The sequence below is a fragment of the Cynocephalus volans genome, chromosome 15 (genome assembly GCF_027409185.1).
Source record: "Cynocephalus volans isolate mCynVol1 chromosome 15, mCynVol1.pri, whole genome shotgun sequence".
Classification (NCBI taxonomy): Eukaryota; Metazoa; Chordata; class Mammalia; order Dermoptera; family Cynocephalidae; genus Cynocephalus; species Cynocephalus volans.
The window spans coordinates 92,817,369-92,834,961 of record NC_084474.1 but is presented as its reverse complement, the minus strand read 5'-3'; the positions used below and the strand labels follow the sequence as shown (position 1 = coordinate 92,834,961).

The 17,593-nt window shown below is 40.6% G+C and overlaps 1 protein-coding gene across 6 annotated transcripts in view; it reads left to right on the top strand.

Annotated features, from left to right (window-relative positions):
• Nucleotides 1-17,593, top strand: part of TRAPPC9 (trafficking protein particle complex subunit 9) — a 649,394-nt gene that overhangs the window by 10,533 nt on the left and 621,268 nt on the right. For 3 of the 6 annotated variants that reach the window (XM_063079203.1, XM_063079199.1, XM_063079201.1), the window contains exons 4-6: nucleotides 901-930; nucleotides 6,954-7,099; nucleotides 9,547-9,675. In XM_063079203.1, the coding sequence (XP_062935273.1) occupies nucleotides 901-930; nucleotides 6,954-7,099; nucleotides 9,547-9,675 (305 nt within the window). The remainder of the gene's footprint in view (nucleotides 1-900; nucleotides 931-6,953; nucleotides 7,100-9,546; nucleotides 9,676-17,593) is intronic. The other 3 variants (XM_063079205.1, XM_063079204.1, XM_063079202.1) reach the window with 2 other exon arrangements.

Here is a 17,593-nt window from a genome sequence, read left to right as displayed (position 1 = left end):
TGTGCATTTGCTGTTATTCAGTCCTTATAACAATCTGCAGGGTTGCCAGAGAGCAGCTTGTCCCCCTGTTACAGAGAGGAGGTGAGCGATTGAAGCCTTAAAATCAGCTTGGATTGGGACCCTGCTCAGACCCCTTAACTAGTGCCCTCTTCCTTTACCATATGAGGCACCAGTGACATTTTTCAGTCCTTAACATCTTGGCTGCGAGGTTCACAGTTTGGTGGAACAAGAGCCTGTCAGGATGTGGTGCCTCTCATATACTGGCTGATAATAGTTGACAATCAGCTCTCAGGAGCCACTGTGTGCCAGGCATTCTGTAGGCAATGGAAATACAGCAGTGAGTGAAGCTGCCCTCATGGTGTGCCCTTTCTGTTCTGGTGGGATGACCGTAATCATACACACTCAGTCATCATTGGAACTTCAGTGAGATGATGACGTCAGTGAACTCAAATCAAATACGTTCTCCTCTAATTGTTAATCTGTTGTTGCTTTCATGACTCTATAGGTCTTTAATTTTTAAAGGAATGATTTGGTGCAGGAACAGAGCTTCACTCTCACCTGCAGCTCCTGGAAGGAGGAAGTGTTCCCCCTGAAATGAGATAGTACTTTGTAGCTCAGTAGGAAATGTCTAGATGGAAGTCCAGTCTTGGTTTGACACATTGACTATGGTGATTGGCTTTATGACAGATAATTCTAACTTCAGGTCCCAGACTTCTGGTAACTCTAGGTGCAGGGGTATTTCACTTAAGAGTTCACATGTGCCCTACTCATCAAAGCCATGGCAAATTCTTATACATGTAGTGTTGTAGCTATCAAAATTATTTTTGTTCTTGTGTGTTTCTAATTTTTTGCTTGTTCCTCTTTTCTTTTCCTTTTTTTTTTTTTTTTTCTGTCATACTGCCCTGTGAGTGTGTTGTTGGGTCTGAAAAGGTAGGCTGTGAATGTATTGCATTAAAAATAGCTAGATTTCCCTGTGTGCTGCCTTCTCATAGCCTTTACTGCTTTAAAAAACAAAAACTTACTGCTGCCTAGACCCATATGTTATCCGGGTAATCCTTTAAATTTTTTATGGAGCTTTTTTAGCATGTATCCATTGGTATTTGATATTTGTTAAAATGCTTGCTCTGGGAGAACTTATTTGGTCTTTAGTATTTGGTGACAGATGAACCTTTATTATTATTATTATCATTATTTTTTGCTTTGAGAAAGTAAGGTGCTAATTGATTTAGGCAGCCGCAGAGGGATTTTTTATGGGATGTTTTAGCTGGGAAGCCTAAGACTGCAGCGCCTTGCTTGACCCCAGGCTTTTCGAGTGTGTCAGGCATGCGATCTTGGCTGTGGCTGCGTGATGTGCATGATGGTGCAGGAGCACCCTGGCGCAGGAGCGTGCTGGAGAGGTGGCTGCCCATCCTTTCTTTGCTTTGGCCTTGAGCATGCTGTTCCCTTTTCCTTGGCCTCAGCAACTTTCCCCCATGAAAGGGGCAGAGGCCGTTCTAAAATTTACACCAGTCTTTTGCCTCCTTTATGAGGGATCAAGGGCGATTTTTCTAAGTATCAGGAAAATATGGCCTTCTCCTAAATACCTAGTTCACTTGGATCTTGTGGACACAAGGACCTCTGTAACAGACCACCGTTTTTTGTCTGCTTTAGCCAGTGAGCTCTCAGAGTCAAAAAGGCAGTTCACCTGTAGCTGCTGTACAGGCCCTTACCTGCACCAGGCTTTCCTTTTAGCCCTTTATAGGCAAGAAATAACCGTTTCTGCATTTGTTGAGGCAAATGTCCATCACCGATGGCACGTCATTCATTTGCATTTTATCTCACCTGTAGGGAAAGGTGCTCTGTGTACTGCTGCCACTGGCATACTGCTGCCACCAACGTGCTGCCCAGGATCCTTTTTCTTCTTTAGTGCTCTGGTCCAAGTGTGAACACTTCATTCTTCATTTACTTTGTCTTAATTGAGACAGGCTGGACTTTCTGAAAGATTTCATCACATTCTGGGGTGTAGGAACAAAAGAGACATGAACGTAGCAAGCACAAGTTGGAGTTGTCCAGCTTGGAAGATGCAGGCAGGGACGCTGGGATGGCTGGGTTATCCTGGGCTGCAGGGCCTTCCCTGTCACTCACCAGACCCTGGGGATTGATGTGAGAACAGCCTGGCCTAGGCTCCTCCCTTTTCATCTGCTCGCCTCTGGCAGGCAAGTTAAGTCTATCACCCAGGAGCGCTTCTAGACATCGGACCCTTCAGAGTTCAGGCCACGGGAGAAGCGTGAGTCCTTGTCCTGGGCTGTCCTCTCGGCCTCCTTTGTGAGAGACAAGTGCCTTTCTTAAGTGACCTGTACAGGAGAGACCGCTCTCATTAACAAGTGCCCTTCAGAGGTGACTCAGCATGCATTTATTAGGTGCTTGATGTTTGCTGTGCTAGGTTCTGGGGAACCAAGTTGAGATAGACTTTAGCGTCAGAGATGAAGGGACTTGCTCTTGAGGAAAAGAGGACATTGAGTGTGACACCCAGGTTTCTGGCTTGAACAGCAGAGTTTATGGTCGGCTGTTTACTGCAATGGGGGAAGACTGGGAGGTACATGTGGGATGTGTTTTTGAGAGGCTGATTGGGCTTTCAGGTGGAGATATTGAAGAGGCAATTGGATTTGAGTCCAGAGATCAGGTGAAGGGGTTGAACTGGAGATACACATGGGGAGTTGTCAGTATTTAGCCTGTATTTAAAATCATGAATATGGGTGAGCTGATCTAGGGAGACTGCAGACTGAGGCAGCAGGGGGGTCCGGGGCTGACCTCTGGGTGCTCACCATGACCAAGAGGTTGGAGGAAAGCCCAAATCATGGAGTTTTTGTATAGTATTCTAAGGAGTTTAGGATTTTAGGAGTAGCTGCCATTTATCTTAAAGATGCTGGGGGTGGGGACTGCTACTAAAGAAATCTGAAGGGAATGATGTGGCCAGATTTGCATTTTAGAAAGTTCGCTCTGGCAGCAGGATGGATGAGGTGAGCTTGTCTAGGAGATGGAGTTGGCTGGGAGTCCAGTTCATCCTTGACTAAGGGGAGAAAGGCATGGGGGGCGGGATCCCCAGCTGAATGGACTGTCTTTCCTGTGGACCAAAACAGCAGATCGGATAGGGGAGGAGGACGGAGGTGATGGGAATTGAAGAAGGACTTTTGGGTGGTTCTGGAGTAGTTCTTTTTAAAACAATAGACAAAAAAACCAACAGAAAAACTTCCTACGAAGACTGGTAGTTACTATTGAGGAAGCAGTTCTTTTTTCAGTTCTGTGTGTAAGGCTCTAGTGCTGGGGGAATACTGCGGTTGTAAAGGGGGCAACCTATGTATTTCATTCAAGTCACATGGATGCCATCTGAGGTGGGTGGTGACAGGCCCATCTTGCAGAGCGGGAAGCATTCTCAGAGAGGTTAAGTAGTTAGTCCAGCACTGCATAGTTAGTAAGTGATGTAGTAGGATTCAAACTCAGGTTTGTCAGACTTTAAAGGTGTTTTCTCTCTACTAATTCTGTTACCTCCCTGTTGTACTTGAAACAGTGAAGTAGATCACTTTTGGAGCTTTTCAGAAAAACTTCTGTTTCTTAAGTGCTGCACATCTACTTCATGAAGCTCAGAGTCCTTTGTTGGTTAGGTAGCATCAAAGTGTTTTACATCCCAGCGAGAGAGTTTTTTATTTCACTTCTACAATGACATGGTTGCAAATAATGCACATACGCAAAATAAAACTTAGATACTTCTCAACTTTGAGTGAAAACTTTCAGTTCTTCCTTGATAAGCTTCCTTTCAGCAGAATGTGATATAAACTGCAGGGTAAACCTAAGCTCTTTCTTTATAGAGTTATGTTTTAATATCCACCTTTAGCATAAAAAATTTAGATAGAGAAGATCAGCACTAACAATTTATTTTCAGTTCTTCATTAGGCAAGAGGCAGTATCAGTTAATGGCTCGTAAAGCATCTGAGATTAAGTACGGTATTTTTTACTTTCTGTTTAGAGCTCTCTTACAACTTCAGGTTATCTGCTTTGGAGCTTCAGCTATACCACCTGGGCACCTTTCAGTATGTTTATTTGATTGCATTTACATCATGTGTGTAATTGAAAGCCTCCCCTACCCCAAAATATTCTAGCGCAAAATTATGGGCGGAAGCCATTGTTTAATTATGCAAATACTTCTAAAACTATATAATACCGCCCCCCCAAAAAGAGAATGCATTTATTGCAGTTCGTTTTGCTTTTAACTACAAACTGTTGTTGAGCAGATCTAGCTTTTCTCAGGATTTTAATATGTAAATTTCTTTGCATGTAAATTGTTTTTAGACTATAATACCAAGCTTTTGTTTTCCATCAGCTACATAAATAGTACCAAAATCACAAAAATATTAAATATTTTCATCTTTTATATGATGAAGTGTCATGAAAATAGTACAGACTGTGTCTTTAATTGAATTCTAATTAGTGTTAAGTGCAGAAAGGAAATACAGTTTGAGTGCCTTTTGTTACAGTGTTTGAGGCTGTGTATTAGGTGCTTTCATACAACTTCAGGGGAGGATGCTTTTCCCTTTATCTGTGGACACTGTCAGATCTTTGCCTATGAGTTAGCTGTGGTTGATTTTAGACTATTATGCATTAGGGGATTAACAGGTTCTTACTAATTTTTCTATTAATCCCTAATTCCAGTTCCTTTAACTCGGTGTTTATAACTTGTATTATAGGAATAATAACATAAAGGTTACCTTTGAGGTATTGAGAGCATATCCAAGTTTTTGAGGATAAGTTCTGTTGCTCATAGCTTTGAAATTCACTGTTTACAAATTTATGACAAATTAAAGTCATATTTTTCATATTCAAATTTTGTGTAAACTGTTTGCCACTGTGGCTTCATGCTATATTTTTATTTTTAACACAGTTTGCTTCTGTTTTTTTCCATATGCATTAAGCATATTCAATGATCTTACAATTTAATAATTCCAATAATTGTATATGTAAGAATTCAGAAGTTCTAGAGAGACTAAAAAATCTGCAGGGAGTGGCCTCGCGAAAAGTATTCCCGGTTTTACCTCTGCTGACAGTTCTGCAGAAAAAAGGGATTGTGGGGCGGTGAGAGCAGCTCTGTCTGTTCCTTTGAGACCATGCATCACTTTGTTTTTCATACAGACACATTGAGTGTCCAGGGGAGAGAGGTAGGCATACAGCAGTAAGCGAGATGTACTTGCCTTCTTAGAGCTTACGAATGTCAGAAATTGGTTCAGTATAGACCAGAGCAAGGACACTTCACCGAAAGTGCAGAGGTTGGAGGCAGGGAAGGTGTCCTTGAGAAACTGGCAGTTGAAATGAGCCTAAAGGAGAGTGGAGAGTAGTGAGGCAGACGGGCCTGAGGTCATGGGCCTTCTGGTGCTGCAGTGTGGCTGTGTGTGGAGTATAGGGATAGTGGGGTTGAGGGGGGCTAGCTGATCCAGTCTCTCATGAACCTCGGTTCTTTCTAGAACTGCAATGGGGAATCCTTTGAAGTGGGGGAGTGACTTGATCAGCTTTCTGCTTTGGGAAACCACTCTGGCTGTGCATGTGCAGAAGGGATGAAGGGAGAGGTGGTCCAGAATGGGGAGAGTCAGAAGGGTTAGGAGGCTGTTGAGGTGACCGGTGTCAGGCTGGGGTTGGGAGGAGCCGCACAGATGTAGTATTGTCCTATGGGGAGGGTTTGTTAGCAGGGGTCATGCTACCACTGCCTGTGGCTAGGAAGAAAACAGAAGAAGCCTGGCGTTTCTTCTCTCCATCTCTGCCTTATGTCGTGGGCTTAGTTCAGGCAATATTTGGAACAGGAAAGCTAAATTCCGGGGTGGCCAAAGAGTTTGTTGAAGTTGTCAGAGTTAGCTCTGATAGGATTTAACTTGGTATTGAGATCTGTCAGTAACATTCGTTTAGTTCGAAACTTCACATCTTCTGGGTTTCCATAGGGGTTTTGTTTCCATAGAGGTTTTGTTTTGGTAAGATTGCTTTCTTGGTGAGGGAAAATTTAATACAGTTGCTATTTTTCTTTTCTTTCTTTTTTTTTATAAAAAGCACATCTTCTAAGAAATTTAATATTCAAAAGATTAGGAATATTTAAAAGTGGTAAAGAAAGATTTTGGTACAGTTGCTTTGTGAGTTGATATGGAGTCAGAAGTCTTTGCATTATTTAATAGCACATCCTTGCCAATATTTAAAGAGCTGGTAGTGAGCATCTCAGGCCCCACCCTCTCAAAGCGTTATTGAATCTTGCTCTGCAATAGTGAAGATGAAGGTCTCACTTACTAAAGCCAGATGGTTGGCTAGTAATACGCAGCATATCTCTTTATAAAATAATAATAGGTTTGAAGTAAAGAAAGTGGAAGATAATTGATTTTTTAAAAAGCTGAAGTTGGGCCGAGCCCGTGGCGCACTCGGGAGAGTGCGGCACTGGGAGCGCAGCGACGCTCCCACCGCGGGTTCGGATCCTATATAGGACTGGCCGGTGCACTGACTGGCTGAGTGCCAGTCACGAAAAAGACAAAAAAAAAAAAAAAAAAAAAATTAATGTAAAATAAAAGAACACTGATACATCTTTAAAAAAAATAATAATAAAAAATAAAAAAATAAAAAGCTGAAGTTAAGCTTTCTTATGCTAACATTGTGATTGGAAAATCTGAAAAGAAAAATTCTACTCTAATATTGGCCAAGTGAAATACGTGGTAGAAGTCCTATATCCCTGTTACCTTTCAAAAATCACTTGGCAGTAAATTTTTGAAGTCAAGACCATTCCAGCTTACATAACTGGCAGTGACTGTTGCTGGCTTTTAGATATAGAGCCTAAAGTTGCCTTCTTAGCATTTTTTAGTAGTGAGAGAATTGAGTAGTGCTTAGCTGGTGTGCTTTTGGGGTGAGAGGCATGTAGTAATAATGATACATTTCTGCCTCATTTTATTTCTCAGACATTACAAGAAGCGGTGCCAAGGACGCATGCGGAAGCACGTGGGGGATCTGTGCCTCCAGGCGGGGATGCTGCAGGACTCCTTGGTGCATTACCACATGTCAGTGGAGCTGCTTCGCTCCGTGAATGACTTTCTGTGGCTGGGAGGTAAGATTGTTGATGAAGATGATCTGAGATGTCATTGTTTCAACTGTTATTTGAAATATGAGAAAACAGAAAAAACAAAAGGTCCCTGAAAAGAAAGGACGAAGGAGGAAAAGCAGACAGCCTGTGCTGCTTGCCCTGAGGGGTTGTCTGGGGCAACTGCCTGCCTTCTGTGCTGCCACTTCCCTGCCCTGCACTGCAGCCCTCTGAAGGCGGGCACACGTTTCCCCCAGGCCAGGGCACTTCCTTCTGCCTCTGTCTGAGCACATCTTGACCTCTGCTTAGAATGCCATTCCCCGTGGCCTTCATCTCTTATACTCACTGTTCTATATCTCCTCTATACATAAGATGACGAATGGATAAACTAGATGTGGTATGTACATATAGTGGAATATTATTCAGCTGCAAAAATGAATGAAATACCGATACTGCTACAGCATGGATGAGCCTTGAAAACATTGTGAAAGAATGAAAGAAGTGAAAGAAGCCGGACACAATCCTTTTATATGAAATGACCAGAATAGGCAAATCTATAGAAGGAGAGAAGAGATGACTGGTTGCCAGGGCCTGGGAAGAAGGGGATTGGGAAGTGACTGCTGATGGGTTATAAGGGTTCTTTCTGGGATGATGAAAATGTTCTGGAATCAGTGGTGATGGTCGCAGAACTGTGAATATGCTAAAAATTGCTGAATTGTACATTTCAAGTGGGTGAATTTTATGGCATGTGAATTGTACCTCAATTTTTTAAATTAAAAAAGTAGAAAACCCACTTCAAATGACAGTCTCTTCTGACCCCTCCAGGCAGTTGGGCAGAGCTGGAACCCTGTCTGTTCCAGATAGGGTTTGTGCTGGAAACGCTTGTTTCTATGTTTTTTCCTTGCAGTGTCTCCTGGGGCTGGGAGTGGGAGGCTTGAAAGGCATTTTCACCTGGATATGTCCGTCGTCTGGCATTCTGTGGGTGTTCCTCCATGGGTGCCTGTTCAGATGAATGTTGTGTGAGTAAGGACTAAAGTAGGGTTCTTTCCTTGAAGTTGACAGTTTAGCAAGGGAGCCTGTCTGTCTGTCAACCACTTACGAAGTAAATTCTTTAATAGAAATGTAACAAAGTGCAATAGAACACATTAAATATAAGAAATACTTAAAATGGACTTAAATTTCGTAATTTGGCTTCTTAAGGAGGATAGAGAAATAAAAGTGGGGATAGAGAGGGAGTGAGAACTAGGAATAGGTGGAAAAGGAAAGAGAAACAAAGGACTAAGGAGGATGAGAAAGAATGTAGGTTTTCCTTTGTTTTTGGAAGAGCCGTCTGTATAAGTACCCATCACTGGCTGTGCCGTAAGACTAGGGCCTGTGCTGCGGAACATACGCAGAGAGAACGGTACCATGCGCGTGCCTCCCACATGTGACAAAGCGGTCGGCAGGGCCCTCAGAGAAGAAGGGTGCGCGGCGAGGGACTGAGCTGTGTACTGTCTGCCTCTTTCATGCTCAGTCTCTGGAGTGTACAGTGGAGTTATCCAGAGGTGATGTGACACCTGACATCGTAGCAGACTGAATGCAGAAGCAAATAGGAGAATCCAGCTGACTTGTAGTAAACCAGACATTAGAGGAGTTCGTAAAAATGTGAGAATGCCATTCTTCCGGTATATTATTTTTGTTTTGGAAAACAATTATTTTTTATAAAAAGATCAACATTTAACAGGCTTATTATTTTAAAAGGAATTAATACATAAATATTTAAATCCTTTTCTCAGTTTTATTTTCTAATATGGTAAGTATCAGTGGATGTAATCCACATTAAAAAAAAAAAAAGCTCTTTGTGGTCCTTTGTAATTTTTAAAAGTGTCAAGGAGTTTTGAGACCAAAAGTTTAAGAACCCCTAAATTAATGGTTAAAGATGGTAATGAGGAATACTGTAGCACAGCTTAGAAGGCATGTGGCATGGCTTGAGAGTATTAGGATATAACTGCCCGTGAGAGAAAACCCACATGGGCAGCAGGTAGCTATGCTGCCTTTGAGAAAGAGACAGGTCTACAAGTGTTTGCTGCAGCCCCAAACAAAAGATGTGTTTAGGGTATGTGGTATGGAAAGGTATTGTGGTCCTGCTTTGGTGGCATTACTTTTAAATATTTTCATTCCGGGGCACCTTCTGCTACATGTCTCTGTAGCTGCAGAATCCATGAATGAGGAGTCTGGCATGTGCACTCAGCCGCCCCGGGAAGCCTTGGGCATCGGGAGAGTTTTCTGTTTCCAGCCTTGACGTGGGCCTGTGAAAGATAGGTGGCGAGTTCCTGTTTGCAAGAAGACTAGTAATCTTTAGGTTTGGCCTTTGTTTTGGGGAAAAATTGGCATTTCCAAATAATCCAGCGGTTTAGATCATTCTTAGCCACTGCAACTTGTGCTAATGATGTGCCACTAACTCTACTAATTATACTTTTTTTTTAAATGCTCAGCTGCCCTGGAAGGCTTGTGTTCGGCTTCTGTCATCTATCATTATCCTGGTGGAACAAGTGGTAAGACGGGAGCTCGAAGGTTCCAGGGTAGCTCACTTCCTGCTGAAGCGGCCAACAGACATCGACCAGGTGAGCTCCGCTCTTTCCTCCAGCCTGTACTCATTTGCAATCTTTAAAGAAAGCGGGAATAGTTTCTTTTTCCTCTGAGATAAGCCTGATTAATGTTTAAAGAAAGTACAAAATCTGTGGAGTCAGAAATCTTGCACACGAGACATTTTCTTCTGATTTATTGAATATTTCTTGGTCTTATTGAATACTGTTAATGGGTTACAATAATTGATTTCTGGAACACATATAAAATTTTGTCATGGAACGGACTTGAGGTTCTGTGTCTGGGTCTTTTTCATAATTTCTACAAATTGGTTGAAGCAAGTTCCAGAAGTCAGTTTTAAAACTAATTCAGGGCTTGGGTTGATGAAGTTCTCTTAGTGAATTAAGTGTGATTTGCTTGTGTTTATTAGCACTAATGAAGAGTGAAAAAAACTTCTTGGAAGGACCATACTCACAAATGCTGAATGACCTTGAATCTTTTGACCCTTAATGAATGAACTTGCCCTTAGTGGTTCAGGATATAGTCATCATGTTGCATAGCTCACAAAGATAATGACAAAGGATGCAGAGCCCAAGGCCATACACAAAACTGCTAGGTATTTTATTGGTCCATGAGATTTTTAGACATTTTCTCCCAAAAGAGAAAGCCCACAATTTTTCCCCAAAGAGGAAAAAAAAAAAATGGTAGTTAATGTGTATGGGATGGAGAAATGCCTTGAATTAATTTTTTTCCCTGAATTATATTATCCTCCATCATCAGCGAGGAATGCAGAGACCACCTTTATGAACTAGTTACTATTGCCGCACAGTCTGAATCCAGGTGAACTCTTTGTAGAGTTGCTTGGACAAAGCTATAATGATTCTTGAAGATGTTTTATCATCCTTCAGCAGAACATTCCTGCTGGTGATATCTCGGGTATTTCAGAGGAAAGTGAAGCAGGCTGAGAGGTGTTACTGAAAGTCTGAGGTTTCAGATAGGACTGTGTCTGCTCCTCATTTCCTGTGCTTTGGTCTCACTTAAGATGCCCTCTGTTGGTGTTCACCACCTGTATTTACTCCTTGTGGTCGTAATCGCTGCCTCTGGTATGAGGTAACAGGGGTTTAAGTTTCACTGTTTTCTCTAGCCAGCTACCAAGTGCGGAAATCTCCAACATACTCAGAAAGGCGAAAGCAGGTTTTATTTTCTCTTTAAAAGAAAGCCTTCTGTGTGCTCGAGGAGTGCCTTTTTTTGGAGGGTTTTCTTTAAAAACTGTGGTTTGAAGAGTTGTAAATGTATTGAGACTGTTCCACTGATGTAATTAGTGAGAATAGATATTTTTTAGGGTAACTTCCATTTTTTTCTCTTGCTGAATGTAGGCCAAGAAAGTTTAAAGAAGTTGAAAAACTGCTCTGTCTGCAGTACAGAAATGTCTTTATTTAGCCTTGCATTGTGTAAAAAAAAAAACAAAAACAAAAACTTGGGAACTTCTTACTGTTGAAGATGGTCTATGGGGAGAACTATCCAGTGACACCCAAATGACAGCTGAAAGAGCGATGATTCTCTTGTTGAGAAGCTCTGCAGAGATCTGACTACCACTGAAGCAATACAGTGCCAGGCGCATTTGTCAGGCTTGATCTCGTGAACAGATATGTTGTTTACCTTGGATATTAATTTCAAGATTAATCAGTTTATAGTTGCAGCCCCATCTTACCTCAAGAACTTATGGCATCTCTGAGATGAAGACCAGACAATTGGATTAGTTAATGTTCTCCTTTGCACTTCGTGGAATGAATAGCTCAGGTCTATTTTTTAGCAGCAAAACAGCAGAAATACAGATGTCATTTAATATCAGTGTGACCCAGAGCAAGTCGTTTAATCCCTTTGGGTCTCAGTTTTCTTAACTATAAAATGGGGGAGATAATAATAGTCCTTGCCTCACAGGGTTGTTGTCAAGGCAGAATGAGATACGTTTATAAAGGACCTAGAACACTCCTCGCCCAGCACTTGATAATGTTAGTAGCTGTTATTATCAGTACTATCATCGTTCATTATCAAATAGTGATATGAATTCATGAATACTGTTGAGACATCTCAGATCCAGATTACATAGTTTTCAAGCGGATTTCCTCTGAGGAAGAGGAATTTTTTCCCACTCAATCTTAATTATTAATAAGTAATCTTATTAAATAATTTAATTGTTCAATTTGTTAAACAATTCTGTAGTCTCTACCTCTTTTTGTTCTCCTTTTGTTTTAATTTTTTTTTTTTTATTAGCAGCTGACAGGTACAGGGGTTGAACCCTGGACCTTGGTGTTTTTTTTTTTTTTTCTTTAAACTTTACTTCCACAGTATTGAAAGGTTGGGACCACTAATTCTTTACTCTGCAGACTTATATATGACCTGTAAATCTATAATTAATGGAAAAAACTTAGTTTATTTAAAAATTAATGGGACATTCTGCAATCAATCCAATAGAAAATACTTATCGGTTGACTTGTAAATGGTCCTATGATCATTTCTATTTTTTGGTTTATCTGAACCTATTAATAGTAATCATCATTATCATCATCATAATAATCAAAACAGCCCTGAATTGTTTGGCACCTATCATAGGCCAGTGGCTGTGACACTTCAATGCTCTACATAGGTTTTGCTTCCCGCAGGCGTTGAGGGCAGCTGTTGGTACCTCCACTTTGCAGGTGAGGGCACTGAAGCTAGGTAACTTGCTCCAAATCACTCAGCTGGTGAGTGGTGAGTGAGGATTTGAACCTGTATTAGTTTGACTGCAAAGTATGCATTCTTAATTCTCCTCTAATCAGCCTCCCCTTGACTGGTTGCCTGAAATTCTGTGAGTTTATTAATGACAGATTTTAGTGTTCTGAGCTTGACTAGGGCTTACAAGAAGAGATACAGCGAGAATGAGACAGAGTGGCATAGATTAAAATTGTGCCTTTTCACAAATGTTTTATGGCTAATGTTTTACAGTTAACAACCTATATTAGTCCATTTTTGTGTTGCTATAACAGAAGACCTGAGACTGGGTTATTTGTAAAGAGAAGAGGTTTATTTGGCCCATGATTCTGGAACCTGCTGCATCTGGGCCTCTGGCCGCTTCTACTCATGGCAGTGGCCTGTGCAAGGAGATCACATGGTGAGGAAGGAAGCAAGAGAGGGAGGGGAGGTGTCAAGCTCTTTCTAACAACCAACTCTAGTAGGAACTAACAGAGTGAGAACTCATCCCCCACCCCAGGGCATCCATCTAATCCTGGGGAATCCACCCTGTGACCCAGCACCTTCTGCTGGGCCCCACCTCCCAACACTGCCTCACTGGCATCAAATTCCAACATGAGTTTTGGGGTGCCTATCATATCCAGATGATAACACAACCTAAAAGGTAATATTTTTATTTTCTTAACTTTGTAGGCTCTAAAAACAACACATTAAAAATGATTACTGTGCAAAAGAAGAACTGGCCTTAAAAATCCAAACGTTGCTAATGACTCACTGCTTGTTTTTCTCTAGTGACGCCTGTTAAGCGAAAAAGTTAAATTGAATTGGTTTTATGTAGTCTTTAGTATGGAAGAAAAGATTTAGTGAATTTTGAGAGAAAGTAAAAATCTATACTATTTTCCTTCCTGATGATGAATGTGTAAGTTTTTTGGGATCTGGGACTTGTTAATTTAGTTTATTATGGTCTAAATATATTTTGTCATTTGCGAAATTAGGATAATTTGTCTTGTGTGGTTGTGAGAGTTAGATACCATGAATACAAAGCACCTAAGAGGTGCTTAATGAAAATTAGCTGTTACAATGACATAGCTAGGCTAGAAGCATCAACTTTGAATAATGAAGATGCTGATTTCTTTTTGATGCACATTTAATACATATACGCATATAATATATATGAATATGATTTAAAGTGATAAGAGTTCAGTTATATGTTTTACTGTAGTATGAAGTTTTCATGGTCAGTGTCATTCTCGTAAAATGAAGAATAGCTAAATTACCTTAGGCTGAAGAAGTTAAAGATTATTTGCACAGAATATATATTTTTATAACTCAGAATTCTTATTACCACATAATCATCCACTAAAACCTTTAAATTACTAGGAATTTGTCATTCAGAAGCTGACCATTGCTATTAAGTTCAGAAAAATTAGTATTAAGCTATTTTCATGGAATAAGCTTACCTCTTTTGTGAATGAAGAAAATTTTAATTTTTTTCCTGTACTTTTAATAGTTTTAAAAAAACATGTTGATTTGACATCTGTCACTTTTCCTTTATAGAGAATAAAAGGGGATGTCATTGAATAGATCATGCTGTTTTAATATGTAAATGAATGTTTTTGTATTTTAATAAAATAGTATGTTTTATGCTTACTAGTCCTTTGGGAAGTATTTTGCAAAGCACTTAGGCTATGTACTGTTTGAAAAATATGAGGGTGCTTCAAAAAGTTTGTGGAAAAATAAAATTGAAAGGTAATATGAATCTTTCCATGAACTGTTTGATGTATTATCATACAGATGTGACTTTTATGGCAATAAGGTTAATATAGATCAGTTGTTTTTTGGTACAGTGCAAAATACATGGATTAGGAGAAAGCTTTGCTACTGATTGCCAGAAGGATGAATTCCCTGGGTCTCCACCTCTGCCTGTAAAATGAAGTGGCTGGAGCAGATGCCCAAGATTCTTTCCTGTTCTAAGATTAGTTTCTGTGAGCTTATGTCTTTTGTTTATATTCAGGGGTGTTCAAGTTTTCAGATTAAGGACTGAATACCACTCCCTTTTCTGAAGCAAAATTCAGTATATGCTAGCTAAGCTTTTGGTTATGGTCTCTGAGCATCCTATTTTAAAAAAACCCTACTGATCACTTATTATGCAGGCAATTTTGTTGCATCTTTTCAACTTTATAAGACTTTTCAGGCCATAGGTGGCACTGTTGCACCAATTTTTAAAATAAGTCCTAATATTCCTGTTTGTAAAAGACGACTTAAACAAGGTTCCTTTAATTTGATTTTTTTGTTTGTTTTAATGCCTTGGAATAGCACAATGTCCATTATATCTGGATACCTGGCAAAAGTATTCTAGTTATATATTATTTTTATTCTGTCATCTCAGTGTGAAAATTTCAGATGTGCTGTGTGAACAGTGGTGAAATTGGACTTTTCTTCCAGTATTAGAAACCAGTCAGCCATGGTTTTATAAAAGAGACAGCAACTGTCTCTGGAGCACCCGAAAGCTGAAAGGATTATTGAGCTCCCTGAGTACTGAGCCCACTGTTGTATGTTTATTAGTGGGAGGTAATTTGGTATTATGGAAAGAGCCTAGTTTTTCACTCAACTGACTTGTGTTTGCATGCAGATGCTACCACTTAGCCATGCACATTGAGTCAATTCTTTCTCAGTTTTTTTTTCCTCATCTGTGAAATGGGGCTGCTAATATCTGCTTTGCAGAATTGTGAGAGTTAGAATGTACAAGTGTGCAAAGTGCTTAGGCTAGTGGTCATCTCATAACCATTAGCTGTGATTTTGTATGAAGCCATTATTTTATAGTGTTTGGCAATTACTAAGGAATTAAGTAGGAAAAAGTGGCTTTATGAAGAAAGACCCAATTAAGAACTGAGGGAATATTTGAGGAGGGTCATTAGTTTCTACCCATAATTTAGCAGCAGCATTAGAGATATGGCCATTGTCACGTGGAACCTACTGTAAGCCACACAATGGTTTGATTGCCATATGTTGGGGCTTAAAGACCGTAATAATAACACTCTTTTTTCCTCCACCAACCAATTAAGAAATGAGACAAAAGAGTAGGCAGGCAGAGAATTGAAATGTCACCTTCATTACTGATTAGGCCACATTCTTCATGAACTTTAACGATATAGGAAGATGGATGTCTCAAAACTGCGTCCCAGATCTAGACAGACTGACCCAGCGCAGGCAGCTCTGGGCCACAGTGGGCCTTCCCAGGACGTGACCTCCGCTGTCAGGCTTGGGGAAGGGAGGGCGGAGCATCCTGTGTGCTCCCTGAGGGCAGCCGGCACCCACAGAAAGAAGAAGCGCTTCCCGTGCCCAGCTTGTCTTCCAGACGCGCCCATCTCACTACTCACTCCATTTATGGGAGGTGGAGGGGATTGCAGGGGACAGAGGGCAGCAGTGTTTGGGGAAAAGCCTTCCTCGTGGAAACCAGTGCCCTCTGCCCCACAGTTTCAACACACAGATCACAGGGAGGACCAGAAGGATGCTCCCCAAGAATTTTTAAATAGAGAAATAAGGATTCCTTTGGGACTTAGACTAGTGAGGAATACAAAACATGATCGGAATGGAGATTTGTAAAATCACCTTAATAGTTAACATTTGTTGAGCACCTAAAGTGTGTTACTATTCTAAGCATTTTACATAAACCAATTTAATCCTATAATCTTTACCTCAACCCAGTAAGGTAGGATAGACTATTATCCCAATTTTATAGATGTGGAAACTGAGGCACGGAGAGGTTAAGTGACTTGACCAAGGTTACAGAGCTAGTAAGTGTCAGAGCTGGGATTTAAGCCCTGGCAGTTAGGCTGGGCTCCGAGAGATGGGCTGCAGGTTCTTAGAGGTATCGGCATTAAGAATCTGCAGCTCCTTGTATGCGTATGTATATCACTTGGGGTGGGCCAGCCTGGAAAGGGAGGGAGTGGGAGAGAGTCATGCAAGCATCAGCCATTGTGTCTCGGCCACTGTCTGTGGAGAGTGCACTGTGGTTAGCATTAATTGTCTGTCCAGGCAGCAGCTCTGTCCTTGCAACAGAACTTTAGTCTGTCCGTTTATCTAGAAAAGCCTTCTTGCTCTGCTTCTCTTTATACTTGCCACGTGACTTCCTGCCTGTGTTTGGCCACTGAGGAGAAAATTATTGAACTTTATTGCTGAGGAGAAAATTATTGCTATTATTGAACCCCAGTATTTTGGTTTGATTGATAATTTTATGTTTGCTATTACATTGAAAGGTTAAACCTCCAGTTTTCCTACATTCATCTTTTATGAGTTTGGTTAACGTGGAGTCAATCCACTAGAGCCTGATAATTCTGATGATGCTGATAATCAATAATTGATAATTGTGATAATGACTGTGAGACATCAGAAGTTTCAGTCATATCGCCTGTTTAAAGGACATAGCACAGTGTCATGTATTGGACCAGGTTTTTCATGGAACAAAAGATTTGCAGGGTTATCTGACAATCCAGACTTCTCCAAGATTCCGTGTAGCTGAATGTCTGCTTAGTGCAGATCTGTCAGCTTGTTGCTGTGGGACATGGTGTCATGGGTGTGTGATGGTGGGGTATCCCTGGGCTCCTCTGAGCTTCAATCTCCTCACCTGCAGTGCAGGATTTATACCATCTATCTACTTTGCAAGGTTGAGCTGCAAATCATGCATGATATTTGTCAAGCATTGTACTTGGCACAGAGTTGGTATTCAATAAAAAGGATCTTCTTTTTAAATTTTAAGATTGTGGCGATTTTTAGTCTGCATTTAAAAATTGAGATTGCTATATACAAAATAGCTCTTAAATAACACCATAATAATGGGACCTATTCTCTATATAGACAATTGAATACATATGCTATTTTAATAAGTATGTATGTTATTGGGACATACCTTTTAGGATCTTGTTAATGTGTTTAAAAATGATAATAGGTAATGATAAACATGAGTCTTGGAACCAGTACCTCTTGGGCTGTGTTTTGCCATGATGGGAAATTACATTTTGCAGGGAAGTCTAATTGGATTGCACTGATATTTGGATAGTTTAGCAGGTGATCATGGCTTTCACAAGCTTCTTGATAATAATGAAGTTAATTGTATATTTTAAACTAACTGCAAAGCTATCTTCTAAAAGTTGGAAGTCCTTAGCTCGATGAAGTATACAGTGGTTCAGTGTGTGTGTGTGTGTGTGTGTGTGTGTGTGTGTACAC